The following is a 20,357-nucleotide window of genomic DNA, read 5'->3' as shown; positions in this document are numbered from 1 at the left end:
ATGAACACTCAGTCATTATTATTGGGTCAAGACACACATGTGGTTACAGAGCATCCGGCAAACCCACGGTACGTATTCATCCTCACGTTCTCCCTCCCTGGCCAATGCTCTCAGAGACATGAGTAACCTGTTTACCCTGAGACAACAGCAGCTAAAATTCCCCTATCTCGAGGCAGCTCTGGAAAGCTCACAGCTTGGTGGTAAACAAACCACATGGCAACCGTGGCACATGTCCATACGTTGAGATGTTCAGGATCTTCTCCTTTATCAACGGTATCTGCACTGATCTCAGCGAAGCACCTGAGAAGACATGAGGATCACAGCAGAACACTTAAGTATGTTTCAGCTCATTTCAAGTGTGTATTACAGTAAAGATGAGGAGTGTGGTTTTATCCCACCCAGATAATACCTCACAGCAAAGAGCCGCTTGCTGACACTGCACACTCGATGCCTTTGATTTCTTCAGCATCTTCTAACAGGCATTTTTTTTTCCCTTGGACTCTCGAGTCTCCTGACACCATCACATTGTTTTGGAACGGGAGCTGCGTGTGGCTTTGGAGCACAGTAACCGCCTGCAGCGACTGAGCAGGCACGGCAGCGGGAGGGAAGCGGTGTGACAGGCCTCTTCCACACCACCTTGCCCGAGTTTGCTTTTTGGAAGTATACAGAAAGGTGATCACGCAGAGACAGCAAAGCAAGTGTGGACAAAGGTAGGTGTCAGCCTTTGTAGATCTGCTGACTTGAGTGCCAGTTTTTAAAGACAGCGTACGTTACCTTGCTGGAAGCTTGCATGTTATCCCAGACCAGGTCTCTGTTAGAGGTGTAGCTCAAAAACCTGAAAGGCCTAAACTTCAGAGCCCTCTGAAACGATAGCTGAAGAACTGATCAGCACTGTCAGGAGCTATGGTTTACCTGCCCCATTGTTCAAAGCATGCAACGCCACAAGGAAGGGCCGCGTTAGGGAAAATCGTGGCGTCTAGTGTGGGGAAGGAGGGATGGAAGGGCACAAGTAGGCAGGCTTCAGAGAACTGATTTTTTTTTCCCCACCGAACTCAACATGATTATGGAGGCCACAGAGGATACAGCTCCCGCTGCACCTCCCCAGGGAAGCCAACTGCAGCAGAACTCTTGAGCACAGTAAAGTTTCAGCAAGAGATAAAGACCAAATAGTTCCTCTTATTGGCATATTAATTAAAACCACACAATATATTTCAAGGAAATTGTAAGCTGACCCATTAGGATTGTGCCCTCTTACCACTGAAATAATGCAATGCACAGCCAGAAGTAGGGCATCGCTAATTTCACTAAAAGCTGACACGATTTCTTAGTGAAGGGCGTCTGAGCAATAAATGGAGCTAATTTTTTAAATTGCCATTATGCTATTGTTCTACTGATTTCCTCAACAGCTGTCGAGTATAAATTTATATACAATAAAACAAAACTGGGCCGTTTTCATAAGGGAACAGATCTCCCAAACTGGCAGCAAAACTGCCTGGGTGGTTCAGCAAAAACATGCCTCAGCAGAGCGGCAGAAGTCCTTGTGTGTCTTCCTCTCAAAGGGTGTCAAGATGTAAAGTGCAGAAATGCTGATGATTAAAAATGACACGTCCTCTTTCTACTGCCTATATAGCCTATATTTTTCTACGACTAAACCCGATGTAATGGAATCTTAATCTGACTGGAAAACGAAACAGGAGAGGCTTTTGGCCAAAACTGGGTTTGGTATTTATTACACATGTTGAAAATGTCTTCTGCTGCTCTGTATGGAACAGTCATACCAGTATAAAGTAAAACTTCAGAACCATGAAACAGTGATTTTCATGTCACAAAGGTCCTCAAGTGACCCCAGGATCCATTGTCTGAATACAAAAGCACTGCCCATGATTCTGTTTTCCACAACATATTAAAGCAGTGACAAGGAGTACCTGTGTAAACGTCACCATTTTGGGCAGGGCCTCCTGATGCCTGGGATCTGCTGCAGAGGAAGAAGCTCTGAAGCAGTGTTTGTGAAGAAAGGCAACATGCTAAATCAGCACAGCTAAGCACACCCTGCCAAGCACCCTGCTCACTCCAAAGGGAAGGCAGCAGGCAGCCACAGCAGACGGTGACATCAGAGGTGCCAGACATTTCACTTCACAGGTGAAAGCCAGTTCGTGGAAAGGATGGAAAGCTGTAGGGTGATGACTGAATGAGAAACCTGGGTGAGATCAAGAATCCAGCTCTGTCATTTCACTCCCCGCAAAGTATTTTGAGCCCCACCTTCACTGTTTTAAATTCTTCTCATTTCTCTCTCCCTCCTCTGCACATTTTTGTCTGTTTTCCTGCAGGGCCACCCAGTTGGTGGCAACAACCAGCAGAAATGAAATCAAACCTCAGATGTCGAAGGAGAAGCTGTGCAAGAAGGGTCACAGAGTGCTCCCAGAGATCAGGGTTTTAGTCACACTCGCTGTGCAGTTACTGACAGCAGGCCTGCAAAGGAGAGATGGGCGCTGGAGAGCAGGAAGCAGGGCCAGCTTCATCCCAGCCAGCTCAGGTCAAGGATTAGCTAAGGAAAGAGAGGCTGCAAATTAAAGAAGAGTTTGCAAGTAAAGGACAGAGCTCCTATGATAAAATTGTTGCAGTGGAAACAGTGAACAAGCTGTACAACTTCCTGGGTCATGCCAGCACCTCAGGGCTCAAGGGCCTCCCAATGGCCTGAGCTCTGCCTCCCATTGGCCTTGTGCAGACTTGGATCAACTTTAAAATGAAGGGACACCACTAATTTCACTAATTCTGAACCACGGAAAAAATCCATTGAGGGGTGTGTACATGTGACTGATGGAAATCAAAGCTCTTGAGGTGCAGATGACTTTAATTACAGCTAGAAGAGCACGTAAGGTGCAACTTTCATCCAGACAGTTTCCATTCTGATCCTGAATTCTGTAGTAATGAAAACACTCGTTGAGTGCCAGCTTCTAGCTGAAAGAACTACAAGTTGTCTGGTTTACAGCACTTGGGACACTACTGACCCTAAGCAACGAAATCTCAATGTAGACAAGGAGAAATCGCATCCTGGTGTGAAATAAGACATCAGCAGCTTTTCCAAGTGCGTTCTCTTTGCATGCCTTTGACTGGCAGGAACCCACAGAAGGCAGAGGTTCAGGGAAGAATGACGCTTCTCTTCTTCCCCCGCCACCACCTGGTTTTCTTTGAACAGGGATGCAACTTCCTCTAGTTTTGAAGACGTGCATGTCAACTTGCCAGATGCATCTGAGCAAGTCTCACAAGCAATTTGCCAAACTCTGGCAGACACACACTCGGTCACGTCGGGCTTTAGGCTTCCCACTGTACGACACTCACAACTACCACGAACACCCAGATGAGAATGTAACGCGAATTAGTAACTAAATCACACACGTGTTCCCACAACATATTCATTTTCTTGTATCTGTTGACCTATATTACCGAAAGGATGCAAGGATTAAAGCTTCAAGCATCCTCGGTGGAAAGTGCTATTTTAAAATGACGCATTTTGGCAGTTTCAAGAGCAGTAAAGTCAAGCTCCTCCAACCTCCAGCCCTAACACGGCGCTTGACTGCCTCCCTTCCTACCCTAAGTGGTTTTTATCCATAGAAATACAACTAAAACCACGTGGAAAAACCATGCCTTTAAACTTCATATAATTGCTAGTTATTTTATACATATTAAAACCTGAACTACACAAAACTTCATGTACCTGTCTGCATAGCTGTGTTTGAAAGTTTTGTTTTCTTTAATCTGCTGTTTAGAGAGAAACTGGTGTTTCATTTCACAGTTAAAAGAACTTAATTACCTGAATCATGGAGACACGAAAGGCAAGGAAAGAAAACATTTCTGTCACTTTAAGCATCTCTTCCATAGCCTGATTTGATAGTATAACTTGAAAGTACAGAAATCTGAAATCTACTTCTGAGCATTTGAAACTTCACATCCTCTTACCTCTGTCTCAAGAGAGATTACTCAGGTTTAGCGTGACATTTTCAAATGTCACCGTCTCCGCCTCAAAACCAAAAGTTTTAACACAGAATAGACACCTACCTGCTTTAATTCAGAAGTCCATTCTACACGTGATGTGATATTCTAAGAACCTCTGTGCTTATCCTTTCTCACCCTGAAGAAAGGGGAAAAAAACCCAACATATCACTTCAGGAATCTGTTTCCTGTCCAAATAATCAGGAACTGCCAAAATCAATGGCTACAGTAACTTTCCAAAAGTCTTTTTATTCTGATATAGCCACAAATTTTGAGTCAAAACCACTTTTTGCCAGGGAATATTTACCCTGAAATAGACCTCTGTAATATCACAGAATCATAGAATGGTAGGGTTGGAAGGGACATTTACAGATCATCCAGTCCAACCCCCATATCAAGAGAAAACATTTTTTTTTCTAATTAAAGACAGAGTAATTTTGGTTTTCCTGGATGGTCAAAGTCAGGAATAGTGGTAGTACCTGCCAGACATCCACTCGATGCCCACACTTCATCCATTTGCAGCACCAGAACAAAGGCATCCACGGGAGCCCTCATGGCCACTAACACAGCTCTTCTTCTGGTGTAATTTGAAAATCATCTGTATTAATATTAGATTTATACAAGTAGTCAAGCTACTGCTGAATTTGCAAGCCAACTAACACCTAGGTTCTTTGAAGAGTTTAAAATCATGACTATAAAAATGTTAAATTTGGACAGTACTTACGACAGAGGTTAATCTATTGTTTTCTTGTCCAGTTCCTTGATTTGGTAAATGATCACTTGCAAGCTGTGAAACTTGCTGAAAACATTGTCTAGAGTGAATAGTCATTTGTAGGTCCTGTGAGTCTTTTAAGAGTGTGCTAATACTCGTGCAGCCAAGATGCAGATTTCCCTAAATATCGAAACTGAAAAAGCAGCATTGTTGTCAGTGCCGTAAGCAAGCTGTTACTCAGACATCACTCACCAGGTAAAGCAAGTGCATCAAAAAAAGAGAGCATCGTTATTATCCAGGACAGAAATAATACTGTAAACGATGATCAAGAGTCTTCACCAGCTGATAGGGAGAGCAGAGCATGCAGGAACACAGAATGGAAAGGAGTTTCCCAGCCATTGAGTCCCAGTGACTGCTACCACAGGCAACCAACTCTTGCCCTTTTCATAACTTAACCTTTGTATTGGCTTGCTCCACGGCTCTCAAAACCCATAGTGGAGAAGTAACTGGGTTTGCAGTAGCTCAGTAGTTTTCCCTTCTCTAAGTTCACACTACATGTTCCTGTGCCTCCCTTGTCCTTAGGATCTGTTATGTCCTTGCACTCCTGCAGGATTTCCCAGGCACCCAGCAGTATTTACACTTCTGACACTAAGGCAGCACAGCCTCTACATCAGCCTGAATCTGTCCTCTCTGCACAGTGGTGTGCAGACCCTCCCACAACAGCCCACGTGAGAACCGCTGCCCCTGCAGGAAAACATCCCCCTTTTCCTAACTTTTCAGTATCTAAGGGGAACAGAGGGTTGCAGGTGCTTCAGCAGTGCAACACAGCTTTGTACAAGCTCTACTCATACCCCAGCAGCAATCCTTCTCCTTAAGTCACTGTGCCCACTCTCTCTCTTCAGTTCCACATCTTTTCCCATTCTCCATTTGTCAAAGTTACCAAGCCCTCAGCTGTCCAGTTTAATGTTCTTCCCTGGTGCAGCAACATCACCTGGCTTTTTACTAGCAAGCATTTATTTCATGTAGGATGCTCCCTCCCTCCTGCCCCCAAGAAAGAATGGAAATTAATTCAAAACTCTAGTGACATATTTCTAGCACTTAATGAAAAGGCATTGTGTGCTGACTGACAGCGGGCTGGGACACAGCCAGTGGCACCAAAGAAATAAATAGAAAACTCACTCTTTTCACTGAGCATCCAAAAAAAGGAGGCAGCTACTGCCAAACAACATGAAATACAGTGAAGACAGCAACAAGCTCTGCATTTTGCTCTTTTTTAAACAAGGATTTAACTTGCTCACCAGATACCCTTAAATTCTAAATGCAGAGGAGTGTGCCTGCACGTACTTGGATCTTTTCCTATCACTGAAGTTTAGTGAGCACTGTTAGATTGTGACCCACAAAGACCAAATATTTTATTTCCAGAAGTTACAGCATTTCAAAGTGAAGGATTTAATTAACCCACAACACACCTTCTGTTGCCACTGTTATTCACACAACAAGTAAAAGAAACTACAAAAATGTGACTTAAATCACCGCTTCATTTCTGTGATGATGTGCTTCTGTTTAGATACATCACCCAACCAGCTCTTTGAGAAGGTCCCACTTATTAATTAATTAAATGTTTTTGTCGCTCCACAACAAAGACCCTTATTTAACCAGAAATAAAGGCAGACTCGAACTTTATTTCATTTTAAAATAAATGTTAAATAGTTAAATTAAGAGGAAACAGTGTAATTTAAAGCCAAGCTATTCCTTTGTTCCATGCTTGGCCTTAAAAGCTGGATTTACCTGCAAATACAGGCAGGAGAACACAGTATACTTAAAACGCTGGTGTAGAATACATTGAAACAGGCAGCGATTTACCCCAGCTTACCTTAGAACAAAGGAAACACCACCTTTATGTTTTTTAGAACATACAGCCTCTTACCCTGATTAATGCAAAAATCGTCCCTTCAAAAGATGTTTCTTCCTCATTTTAATATGAAGACTCTACAAAATATTTGCTTTATCCATTGGCAGGACTTTGAACTCCTCCAGAATATTTAGATGTGTCTGCCTAAGGAAGTTTATAAATGCCAATCCAACACTGTAACAGAAATTCCAAACAGAACTGGAAATTAGAATAACTCAACCAAATCATCCCACTATAAGAATATTGTATTTCAATTCTGCACAAACACACATCAGCAAGGCTTGTTTCGTTTCAGAAACTCTTCGTGATCTGCAGAATGCAGCAGAGGTTTATTTCATTATTACCTTGTCCTTCCCACTTCCTTCACATTTCCTCACTTACATCTGCCTTTGACTTTGCTTGTCCGTCCTCAGGGCTTTTTCTAGCCTCGGTTTTGTCCTCACACCAGGAGATCCATCCCCTCTTACTACTTACAGAGGTTCGTGTTTGCCGGATTGATTTTCATTTTCTTCTTTTTCAGATGCAGTTAAGCACCCTACCACAAAGGGAGCAGGAAAGGGACAGGGATAGCACCGGGAGCTACCGCAACATGCTCAAGCAAAGACTTGGAGCAGGAGTTTCAACAGTTACTACTTTGGAAAGAAAAATGTCATGCTTTCTTTACATTTGATAATATTTGACATATTTGACTACCACGAACAGAGCCCCGTGTCACAAACGGCCACAAACTGCAGACAGAGCAATACAGCAGAGCTTGATGGATTCGGCGTTACACGGAAAACAGCAGAGTCCTAGTAGCAGCTGCGATGGTAACAAACATTTAGAAGTCTAAAAATACATCTGCTAAACTAAGGAAATATCTGTGCAATGAGATTAGAAGCTTCCAATTTTCAGACGGATCGCTCTGGGACCACAGCAGAAAACTAAACTCAGATGTAAGGAAGCATTAGCTTTGGAAAAGCCTCAGCTTTCCGAAACCCAGAGTTATTGAAAAGCAATGCATCTGTTCATCATTCCACGATTTAACTGTTTCCGAGTCCATGGGAATAAGCAGCAGGATACAATCGCTTGCAACATCCGTTTATTTTATTTTAAAACTTCTTAAACTAAATTAAGAAAATATTCTTACAGAAAGAAAATTTGGATGAGCACAAAGAAATGCCACGGCACATCCCGAGGCGCTGCTTGCCCAAGGAAACCGGTCTGAATAATAAACATACCGCAGTATTCAGTGACAGCATACAAATCAAGAGTATTTGTGAATTACTGAGTCGTGCATGTTTTCAAATGACAAAACATGCTCACGGGGTTGGGATTTCGTTTAAAATCTCTCACTGCTTGTTATCAAAGTTAAAAGATCATTTGCATACCAATACGCATACTGTAAACATGAACTTCTCATTAAGGAAAGATGGGTTTACAGTAATTTGATCTTTTACAAAAAGCTATTGGTAACTGAATCTCTCAGTGTCTAACTTTCTAGAAAATTAAACCAATGTTTCCACTCTCAAAGCTGAAACGCTACCGCTTTAGGAAACAACCCTGTTTATTTGTTAATCAGAAGTACAATCAAGTGGCTCTTTCCATTTGCTCTTCGGCTGACGGTTTCAGCTTCATAATATTTTACAAGAAAACAGCAGACTCGCAGAGGTCCTGTAAATTCTTTCATATCGCAACTGATTTAATTACAGCGGTGGAGAAAAGCAGCGGTGATGCAAAATAAGATCAGCCCAATTGCCCTTATCTGACGACAGGATCTCCCTTCCTGTTTGGCTTGCAGCAGTGAGGACTTCTTGCTTGGTTTCTTTCGGTTTTTTGTTGCTTTTTTTTCTGGTCAGGTTGTCTCTGTCAAAACGACAGAAGCAAGAAGCTGACGTGCCCTTATAATCCCAGCTCAAGAACAATCCTCATACCAATACAGCCGAGTTTCAATCAGTAGGTCGAGGAATGATAGTAATGTGGAGAAAATTATCTGGATAGCTCATATGTTCGCTTAGCCACTGTATGGGTGTTTCCAGCATTGGCTCAATTCCATGAATCATCACTTGAGTCTTCTGCTCTCCATCTAATTCAAATAAAAAAAAGAAACAACCAAGAAACCACTAGTACAGCATTCAAAGTTCACAGAAAGATTAAACATTTACTTACACTTAATTTATGGCAGATTTAATTGGTGTTATGGAGTTTAACATTTAACAGAACAAAAAGCAGGAAATGTTGGTATGGAGAAAGCTGAGATTTCTATCATCTCAAACAGAAACTTTCAGTGAAATTAATTCCAAGAAAAAAAATGGTGTTAAAATGAAACTGAATGGAAGTGCTACTCTTCTTTATTAGTTACAAGGATTTTCTTCCCCGCAGTGGTCACAGCCTGGCGTCGATGCAGTTAAGGCATATCCATCGTGCCCAGCTACAGGACGTACGGATTTTACACAGATCATTGTACAGATGTGGAGCTTCCTAAAAGGTACTAATCAAGTTGTATTCTTGACACTGTGATCTCCTGGAAGAGCTGGGCTACCTGTAAAATGTCACACATGTAACACTCACGAAGTGATTTCGTTTTGCTAAGAAATCATTTCGGTCTCCAGCAATATTTCAGAGTTACTCCGAAGGCTGAGCTGGCACCAGCTTTTTCTCAGTTTCATCTCTTGGAAAAGCAAAGTTAGCAAATGATTCCCAGTATGATGAGAATATTTTCTAAGAATATTTCAACTCTTTTTATTTATACTTGTCCCGGAGGATGCAAATACTTTGATCCTTTGATTCAAATGATGGGAACCAGTTAAGGCAACCGACATAACTGTCATGAAATGAACCAAAAAAAAAACCCCAAACCAAAGAGAAGATTTATTTCAGAGCCTTGAGATGAGAAGAGCATCTGAAATATGCTCTGAATAATGGCTGGGGGGGGGAAAAAAAAGCAGGCGGTGACCTTTTACTGTTTTTATGCTATAGTCTGGCATCTCACATGGACCTACCACAGTGAAATCCACATTCAGTGCTCAAAATATTACTGTCTTCTCTAATTGGCATTTCATGCCCCCCTCAACTGACTGTATCACAGAACGAACCACCAAGCTCGCCCAGAGTTGCATGGAAGAGAGCAGAACCAAGAAGAGAAGACACCACTACAGGCTCTTTCATTCAGCTACCCTAGCCGTAGCATAATTCACATTTTATAACATCAATAAATCTTATTTGTTTGATAATCAAAATGATTTGACAGCTGTTTGAAGAAGATCGTATTATAACAGGGTATCCATGCCAGCAAAGGCTAAATTAGACGAGGAAGAATCATCCTTGGATGAGCTATTGACTTTATGCTAGCAATAATTCTTCCTGCAGAAGCAGACAGTTATGTTTGCCTATCAAAGCATTATATATTAGTTACATGTTACCTACATATGGGTACCTACGCTCTTTACAAACCGTTGATTGACTATATAAAGCTTGATTCTCTAAACAGCACATCGTACATGTTTTCACACTAAATTAAGGACAGACAATTGCTGGTTGCTGGTTTTGTTGCAGACAGGTCAGAAGAATGCAGCGCATCCTTTAAAAAAACAAACTAGTATTTCCAACCAAAGCAGGTATTAACCAGGTTGAAACATCACAAGTCAGAATGTCAAGACCATAAACTCCAACAGAAAAGATCTCAGAAACCAAGTTTTTACACTGAGAGGGTGACGGAACATCTGAACACACTAAAATCTACCGATGGTATTCCATAAATTGGCCACAGAGTTGGTGACTGCCCAATGCCACTTAGTTTTCAGAAACAACTAACTTGCACACACGGACAAACGCTTTTTTGGCATCAGTACTGTGCCAGCCACCTATACATACCTGACTCTTCTTAGCAAAAACTTGCACCAAAAACGTGCACTAATAGCTTTAGAACCTCAGTGTCATTTCCTTGCGACTGGTGGAAAGGCTTACAAGTGATGAACACTTCCTCTGGCTCTGCATTTACTGAGTGACAGAAATTTCTGGATGTGTGTGTGCCATGGGTACTAACTTGATGCTTCTTGCTTAAAAAACCGACGTGCAGGATATGCAGTCAACCTGTGCATCCCCATTCCCTGCTCCCTACCCAGCTCTGTCCCTTTCTCATATTGATCTTTTGTTCTATTTCCTCAGCCAACTGAGAAAGTCTCAGAGGCCAATGGAGAATTTACAGTTTAATTAAAGCCTAAATCTCTGCATTAGCATTGTTTGTGTTTTAGCATTAGCTCTGACAAAGCATCACCTCTCCTTAATTCCTGTTCCCCTTGAGGCATGCCTAAAGAGATCTTATCTACCAATTCTGTATTTACTGCAGCCTTCTTTCACAAAATCCATTGTTTTTACTTTAGCATTCTTCCCTCCTTTTGTTACTAAGAACCATAAACTCTTGCTTAAGTCACATCTACCCAGGCTTTCCTCCAGTTTCATGTTTTTATAGTTTCCCCATTTTGAACCAGGTATAGAGTCTCTCTCCTATTGATGGCTGCTCCGCTTTCCACAGCAAAAAGTAAACAGCAAATACACTAAAAAAGAAAAAATACTGTAAAACATTCTTTTTTCCACATCAGCTGCCTGATTCACATCCACTGTTACCACTGTCATCTGAGCGCTGGATCTGGACACACCAAGTGCTATTTATTCTCTTCTCCCCCACCCCTTATTCTATGATAAAGTCTTTTTGAGACTGACAAAACGCCTCTGTAAAAATGTACAAGTTGCCAAACACAACATGTACTTAAATGAGTGGTATAAGATTTAAGTGACTTAATTACAAAGAAGATTCATGCCATTCTATGTCACTGGACAAGGCCTGTAAAAATTAGGCCAAATAACTCTCCTCATTGGTGGCATATGGGGTCCAGACCTGATACTGTTACTGTCAACACTTATTTTACAATATTCAGCAATGTCGTAAAAACCCCAAGACTTCCTCAAAACCCAGGAGTTCAGATTTTCCAGTCACCTCACTGACTTCTTTTTTCCCTTCTAAAATCACAACAGAGCTGGTTACACACGTTAACCATGGCACGGTTAAAGAGGGTCTCTTTTGCTTTCTTTCAAGCTAATCTCGGGAAGAAGATAAAGTAGAAATATTATAAAAGCTTAGCAAGATGTTTCACAGGAAATGTTTACGTGTGTACACACTGACTAGTCCCTTAAAATCAGAGTACTTTTGAATAGCTGAAACAATGCACAAATGATACCATTTTGGCATTTACAAGAAAAACCCTCTCAAACCCAACTGGTTATCTCCTGTCAGAGTGATGGTCCCAGGATTAAATGCTTTTTCTTTGCTTTCCTTGGGGAAATCCATGAACACAGAAGGCATTCCAGTCCCCGAAAGTCACTGGTACCAAGTGATAAGCACAGATTATAACTCCATCTCCAGAAGGCAGATAACAGCGCTCACATGCTGTGTATTAAGACGTGTTTGAGGTATTGCAGATCATTTAATTTAGACACTAACTCAAAGGCTGCAACACTTGAAGTAGGTAGGTACCTGACCTGGGCTAATGAATCACACCATGTCAAGTCACAAGTCTTCCAACATAAAAACAAAGAAAGAAAAAGAGAGAAAGCGGCAGCTCTGAAGTGAAAGGTTTGGGAAAGGTCTGCTGCTCTGTCATCTATGAGGTGCCTCAGTGTTCCTGATCAGGAAAACGCCTCGATCCAGCCAAAGGAAGTATTGGGAAAGCACTCTCTTTTGCAGACAGGCATCTGCTGGGAGGAGGCAAGAGACAGTGGCTGTTGCATCTCAGCTGAGTCCTTGGGGCAGCTGCTCAAAGCACTCCTCAACCTGAGGCAACTCGAGTCCATTCTCCCTTCTTTAAGGAGGATGCCCTAACTACTACAACATTTGCTGTTTCCAATCCCAAGCTTCCTCTAAATATCCTCAGTGTTCAAGAATCAGTGAGACATAGAGAAAAAACAAGAGAAAACCTGCAGTCTTCAGAAAAGATAGATGTGTGATGTCATGGTATCACATGGTAAGATTTTCTGTGTCCTTTCGCTATATAATTTATTGCTTGCAAAGTAATAAATAATAATTTAAAAAACCCAAATAATTTAATCAGCTTACTCATCATCAGTTTGGATTGTTACATGTACTCCTAACACTACTTAAGTACATTTTTCTACTGAATTATCCTTTTTTCAATGTAGAAAGAATTACAGATGGAGGGAAAAGATTGCTTCTGCAATAGGTTTAATGGCCTCAGAGCAGTACAGCGACAGGGCACTACTTCTGGTACAGGTACGCATTTCAGCTATTTTTCACTGATTCACACAACGCTCACTAATGCCGCAGCTGCATGTTCCCTTTCACCTACACAGGATCAGCTTCTCCAGCCAGACTACATCTGTGATACACCACTTAAAATTCTTTAGTGAGATGAGACACCTCCCTTCTGATTTGTGTCCTCTAGCAACCACCTGTCAGAGCAGTTTAGCTGATGTACGTTTGAAAGTGTTAAAATATGCATTTTTTTGAGTGAGTTTAATATTGAAAATGTTTAGGTGTTCCCTAACTTCTCAGTGTAAAAACTTGATGATATATTGGACCACAATCAGCAAGACACACTGTTCAGCAGCCTCTGACCAAAAGCAAGAACATACAAAAACTTCCTCAAAACCGACTCTGAAATAGCCATGCCACAACAAAAGGTTCCTCTGACCTCAAATTTAGAAGCTGACATGTGACATGAAAGCACAAGATTGACTTTTCCTTCCTGCCTACTTTCCCCCCCAAGCCCTGGGGAAAGTCACTGATGCTGATTTCAGCTGAAGAACTTGCACACAGAAATATATGGTCAATGCATCATTCAGAACAAGCCTTTTTTTCTCAAAGTGATCCTGTATCTGGAATAGATTTTGTTCCAAACACAAGATGTGGTTTGGAGAATAAGAATTTCAGTTCCTGGATATAATCCAACTGCCCAATATAAATGTAAATAACCAGCTAGATCTGGTTAACTGGCAGCAGCAAGAACACATCTCTCGTATTAACCACTGGCAGTAGTGCGAGTTCCGTTGCTCAAACAGAAGGTCATGGTTTTCCTCAATATTTGTTCTCAGGTCTGAATATTCTTGATATCTACACATATATCCTAGTGAGCTTTTAAATATGGCAAGTCCCTGGCCTCAAAGATAACTAGTGGTAAATACAATCCACAGCTTCGTGTTTTGCTTAAAGATCTCTTTTAAAGGGCATGTGAATTTTTCACAGGTTTACTGAATGACTCCTTACTGATAAGGGGACAAGAGTGTTTAAAACCTATCTTTTTTTGACTCATTTTTTGACTTATTTTGACTGATTTCTAAAAAACTGTTTTCCAAAACACCAGTTCAAAACATCAGTCTCTGCATCCTGGAGTGTTCTGCCATTCACATTAAGTGTCTCAATTTCAACCTTACAGTGCTTTGACGCCCCTCTTACCAGAGCCCCTCATTTAAACTGCTTACTGCTTCTTAGTCCAAAATGCAAGGACAGAACTAGACCCTGATCAGCCTACAAAGCCAGGCAAACTCTACTGTGACACTGCCATGAAATCCATATCCACTGATTTAGCTTTAATTACTGATGTATTTCTTTACATGGTTTTGACACAGGCCAGTTGGATGAGCTCTACTTGATCTTTTCATGGCATTAACATCTATTTGAGTTTAGATATTTGTGTCTTACAGGAGAAGAAAAAGGTTTCTCTGTCACAGTTCTTAGTATGATTAGATTCCCTGGATTATACTCCAGCATAGTCCTAGCTTTCTCTATCCCCAAAATGAAAGCAGATGAATATGTAACTTTATCATCTACATTAAGTATCATTAATTAGTGAGATGAAATCAAATACTTGGCATCACCCCTATTCATCATTTTCTTGTCCATGCAATGGTTCCACTCTCAGTGGCTGGACTCGATGACCTTTAAGGTCTTTTCCAACTGAAACGATTCTATGATTACTTCCTGTCATCATCTACCTCAACTCTATCCTCAGGTTAGATTAGTCTGGTTTCTGAAACATAATAAAACACGTGGCTTGAACTAATCACCACAAGCACAAGTTTATTACACTTTGGAGCAGCAGTATGTAAACAAACTGGAAACTTTTTTTCCATTTCACTGAAAAAGTTCTTAAGAGAAACTGCATTTGGCCTCAAACACCAGCAAGTGCAGATGGCCCGAGCAGACTATTTCTAACAATTCTCTGTGAGGTCCCAAACAGTTCACACTGACAGCAATGCCATCTAAGATAACTGCTTCTGTGAAAGAGTTTATGCAGCTCAATGGACGAGGAGACAGAGGATGGAAATGAAAGCTTTATTTAACTAACCTTTGTTGTTTTGGTTTTTAACATTTTTATTCTCATAGATTTAATATAAACTTTTAGATGAGGTTGTAATAAGTTCCAAACTAATTTATGACAGAACTCTAAAATACTTTTCTTAAACATCCAACAGTTTGGTAGTTTAAAGGTTTTACCTTACAGTGACTAAGCCTGAGATGCTCCCCATCAAACAGCTCTCTTCAGGCAGGAAAAAAGAGAAATTGTATATGACGAAACTCCCAGGCAAATTCTCTTATAACCCTTCTTCCTTAGGATCAGTGTTTTAAACTGGCAGTAACATTGTGCTAGTTTGTAGAAGAATAGAGTTAGCAATTGAAGCTTGCAAAGCAATTTTCTGCAATACATCTGAGTTTTGCTGTGGATGTGTGAGCAAAGTTCAGCACAGATCATGCTGCTGTTCTGTGTAACGTGCAAGCACACAACACATTTTATATATACAAGGAAAAGGCAAGGTGTGCATTAAAAGATAAGTACTTGAATGCATGACAAATTGAGCCCAACTCATCCACAATACGCTTTCCATCGTTGAGGGAGAGCTAAATCACTTTTAGGAGTTGTGTAGCTTTTTAAAAGCAGGCATTTTGTCTTGCAATAAGTTAACTCCTTCGTGCACCCTGCCCTTATTTAGATTTGAGGTTTCCCTTCCCTCTAAACCATGTACAGCTGAGCCTCAGAAACTAAGGTTATCTCTATATAGAGCTAGGAAAAAAACCCACCCAAAAAACATTTGATAAAGATTTTTCTCTATAAACATGGTATAAAGCAAACCAATTTGCTGTAAAAGACTTCTTGTTGCCAATAGTTTGTGAGATGTCAGTTTTCACAACACTGTTATACCAAACAATTAAACAGCAAACTCTCTATACAATCATACTCTGTATTTCCTACGTATACGCACATTCACACACCTTTAACGGATTTTAATGGCATTCTTGAACTTTCAACCTCTTCTATTTAATTTTCAAGTTACTATAACTCACATCATGCCTGCAAATATGATTCTAATGGACAATCATCCTTTCTAATGAACTTTTCATCTAATTAAATGATGAACTAGTCCCAGCAGGCAAACCAAAGAAGGGTTGCTGTTGCTGCAAAGTCATCAGCAATACAGCAAAGACCAGCACGATTTCTTGTTTTCATCAAGCCAAAATGCTAATTGTTAGTTTATCTGCCCAGCTTAATAAATCAAATTCAAAGGTAGACACTGGGACATAATTACAGGTTGAAAACCTTCGCCTGAGAAGCGGTACACGACATACACAGATCAAAGGCTTGATGGTTGCTATTGCATGTTTTGTACTTTCCAACATCTAACTAGAGAAAAATAAATGGCTGTTGCCTCTTTTAGAATGCTAATTCCAGCAGTATTATTACGACATTTAACAAAGCAAACAACTTCACAAGCAAATACATGAAACGGGGATGAGCTATTCAATTAACCCCAAAGTATGGACAGTTTTGTTCCCTGTCTGACAAATTCTTCAACCTCTGCCAAGCTGATCAGTAAAAACTTGGCTAATTGAATCCATAGATGTGAAAAACCACAGGCTCAAGTCTGTACTGCATACATCAAGCTGAAGGATTTCTGCTTCAGCCACGGCGGTAATAGTCAGTGGGGTCAGGTCAAAGAGGGTTAAAGTGAGTCAGGATATAGCCAAAGGAATACATCAAACACTGATTTTAAAAGGGCAATTAATCTTAGACAGAAATGCTTCCTGGGGAATGAGATCTCAATCTTAAGAGCACGCTACATGATGTAGCAGTAAAAATGTACATATACAAGCTTAGAGAGCTTTCATCCTGTGATCACAAACAGAAGGGGAGTGCTGTTTATCAGAGAAATACAAACCCTTGCTAAAATACTTACATTAGCTTCTTCCGGGCCCTTACCCATTGAAAAATAAATTCTCTAACGAGCAGGCAGTAGGATTTGCACATATGAAATATCTTTTTCCATACGCCTACTGTAGGCTCTTTTGAACAGCCAGCAGATTAAAGTATTTTGAGACCTCTACTACAGCAACATTGAAGAATTTAGCCTTGAAAATGTCAGGAAAGCGCGTATAAAAGAGTAAAGGAATACCTGAAGGGATGTTTACCCTGAATGGTAACTTAAAAAGAGCCAAACCATGACCATCCCCCAAACAGCTACCTGTTAAGGCTGGAAGTGAATGTTTATCAAAAGTTATTCCAGTCAAAATTATGCAGAGGGCTGGCTTCAAAGGAGATTATCATATAATCTTTATTTTCAGTGAGAGTTTGACTAGTAACTGCACTTACTAGTGCAGGAAAGTTGATCCAAAAAACTGGTAACACATACATACAGCACGTGCAAACAGAATCTGCTTAGGTAGCATCGTTAATTACTGAGCCATATTGCCGGGGATCACTAACTACATGGACAAAACATTGCATGTACACAGCTACAAAATGAGTTGTGACTAATTTTGCTGCATTAGTTTGCGATTTAAAGGAGAATTGGCTTTGCAACCCCTCTTCCGTCAGAGGATACCGACCTCCAACATCTCAAGTGGCAGAATGGCGTCTATTTGTTTATCCGGTCCACACATTTGGCTTCTTTGCTTAAATTACCAGTGAATAAGCTTGCATTAGGACACTGGACTTTGTGAAGCTTCAAGTGTAGAACCACAGTGTTTTGCCATCATAAGTGTGCTGAGGACACCAACAGATGGAAGAAGGGCCAGGAGCACAACAGGCATTCAGATCTCCAATGACTACAGCATATCTGTGCACAAGCCAAGCCACTGCAGTAGGACTTTGGCTTTGACATAAAGAAAAGTCTCAGCTCTATTTTCTTTACAAATATTCTCCAAGTCGCTAGAGGTGTCAAATAAGACAGAAAGTACAATTTACTCACTGAATGTGAAGTTATCAAAGTCTCTGATTAAAAGTGAGGTATTCAAGAAGGAGACAACTAAGTACTACTAACAAGTGCTGCCGAAACCTTAAAGTATGACACAGTGAGTCATCTTTATTAGTGGATTGCTCTTCTTTACACTATTGGTAAGGCTGCTGGTTTTCTCCTAGTTATTTTTGTAGGTCCTTTAGTTTTTTAGGTTCTCCTCGTTTGCATCCTGTAAGATGTTTATCTCCTGGGAAAACCACGCTATACCTATACTCATCGAGGCAGAACAGAAAAAGACTGAAAGACAGAAGTAAGGAAGATGGGAATAATTTTACTCAGCCTCTCCTCTACAGAAACAGGACATTCACATGATTTGAGATACTGGTGTAGCAAATAAAATGGACCAGAATCCACTCTCCGGACTTCAGGGCAAATGCCAGAGAACATGCCTATTCAGATAAGTTATCTCCCCACCATATTGCTCACTGAGAACAGCCACCAGACTGTTCATCCATGAACACTGCTCACATTAATTAGCCTAGGCCAAAACGGTGCCAGGGAACTAATAGTCACGCAGCACAAAGGACACATCTTCTAACTCACTTAACATTTACTAGTGTAAATAAAGACACTGACACCAAAATGTCTAAATCAGGCTGTGCATTGCAGTGTCCTGGTTGAAAACTTCATGGTGCAAGTGAGGTGCCGAGGGACGTGGTTTAGTGGTGGGCTTGGCAGTGTGAGGTCAGTGGTTGGACTTGGTGATCTTAAACATCTTTTCAAACCAAATGACTCTATGATTATCACAGAGGTTTACTGCTGTCTCTTGAAAGCTTTGGTGGACCCACTAAAACGGCCAGTTACACTCGGACCACTGACACTAGGGGTGTCAGTGATTATAAAACATATGAATGTTAACAGGATGATGACCTCTACTGAAAAAAAGGAATTTTGGAGCAATCACACGTTTTCTATGAAACTAATGGTACGAAAGGTCCTGTAAGTCTATATACTTTGTGTAGTTTAGCTGTTGCTGACATATTTCTTTCTGTGAGCAAGGATACATGAGAAATTAGAAGAAAAGTTTGTTTTGTTTTGTTATTCTGTGAAGTGTTTGATGTCTCAGTCATACTGAGTGACCTCTGATCTCCTTGAGGTGAGATCATGATTCAAAAATATCCAGTTCTCAACTCTGCTACTGACCTTAGTATAACTAGAAATGCAAGCTCCATACCCCTCTCTGTGCCTCTAATTCCTCCTTCCTTTTTGCCCTTCTTCATTCATCTTCTGTCAAAACGATAAATTCTGTGTGTGATACCTGTATAGTGCATAAAGAACCTGAAATCTCCTCCAAACATACACAAAAATATCTATTTTTAAACTGAAAATCCTCCACAACCAAAACATTTTGTCAAGATGCTTTGATTCCAACAGTTTTCCCAAGACTAGTATGCATGGCATATTACTGACAGAAAACTTGCCCAATCTCCAGCAATTTTCCACAGTCTTTTCTTGACTGACTAGATCTTCAGATCCACAGCAATCCATCAGGAATTTGGGGGTAGGATGCAGATGCTCTACTGCGCACTATGAAGCAGACTGCTCTAGGATGAAAACTCCTGCCTCTCTTGCAGGGGTTTGTAGGAGTGTTGGCTTGTGACTTACAGAATAATCTCAATTTTGAAAAAGTCATTTTGCTCTGGGGAGGATTTTACTTTCTGCCTTTCGTACTACTACTGTTAATAATAGACTTACAGAACTTTGTTGTGCCTGAATAAAGTCACTGGCCTTCTCACAAATTTAAAGAGAATTTGGAGTCTGATACCAATAAAACTTGTTGGGTAGCTGACAGAACAAATTCAGCTGAAACTGAACAAACTTCCAAAGGCCTGCTCGAGGAACAGGATTATTTCCCTATTTGGTGTACCTCTTCCTACATTCCACCCTTCTGAATGTGCATGAATGTGTCTGCCTAGAAACCACTCCTAGTCACAAAGTAAAAAACACATTACTCCTGTGATACTGGGAAGGTTGCTGGATGGAAGAGGAAAGACTAAACTGGAACAGAAAGTTCATTTGGAACAGACCTACAACGACCATCTCGCCCCAATGTCTGCCCGGTTCAGGGCTGACCAAAAGTTAAATCATCCTGAGAAGCGCATGGTCCAAACGCCTCAAACACTGACAGGCTGCGGCATAGACTGCCACTCAAGGAAGCCTGTTAACAATGTTTGACCACCTTCTCAGTGAAGAAATGCTTCCTAAAGTCCAGTCCAAACTTCCCCTGGTGCAGCTTTGACCCATCTCCATGTGTCCTGACACTGGGTAACAGGGAGGAGGGCTCAGCACCTTCATTGCTCTCAGGAAGCTGCAGAGAGCAATGGAATCACCCCTCAGCCTCCTTTTCTCCAAACAAGACAAGCCCAAAGCCCTCAGTCTCTCCTCACAGGACATTCCTTCCAGCCCTTTCACCAGCTTTGTTGCCCTTCTCTGGATGCAATCAAAGACCTTCACATCCTT

The 20,357-nt window shown here is 41.0% G+C and overlaps 1 protein-coding gene across 7 annotated transcripts in view; it reads right to left on the bottom strand.

Annotated features, from left to right (window-relative positions):
* Positions 1 to 6,364: 6,364 nt before the first annotated feature.
* Positions 6,365 to 20,357, bottom strand: part of ATG5 (autophagy related 5) — an 81,149-nt gene continuing 67,156 nt past the window's right edge. For all 7 annotated transcript variants that reach the window (XM_061991188.1, XM_061991192.1, XM_061991191.1 and 4 more), the window contains one exon: positions 6,365 to 8,679. In XM_061991188.1, coding sequence (XP_061847172.1) covers positions 8,543 to 8,679 — 137 coding nt within the window. In that variant the 3' untranslated portion in view covers positions 6,365 to 8,542. The remainder of the gene's footprint in view (positions 8,680 to 20,357) is intronic.

Source organism: Colius striatus, chromosome 2, assembly GCF_028858725.1.
Source record: "Colius striatus isolate bColStr4 chromosome 2, bColStr4.1.hap1, whole genome shotgun sequence".
In the NCBI taxonomy this organism is placed as follows: domain Eukaryota; kingdom Metazoa; phylum Chordata; class Aves; order Coliiformes; family Coliidae; genus Colius; species Colius striatus.
This window is presented reverse-complemented; position numbering and strand designations above follow the sequence as displayed.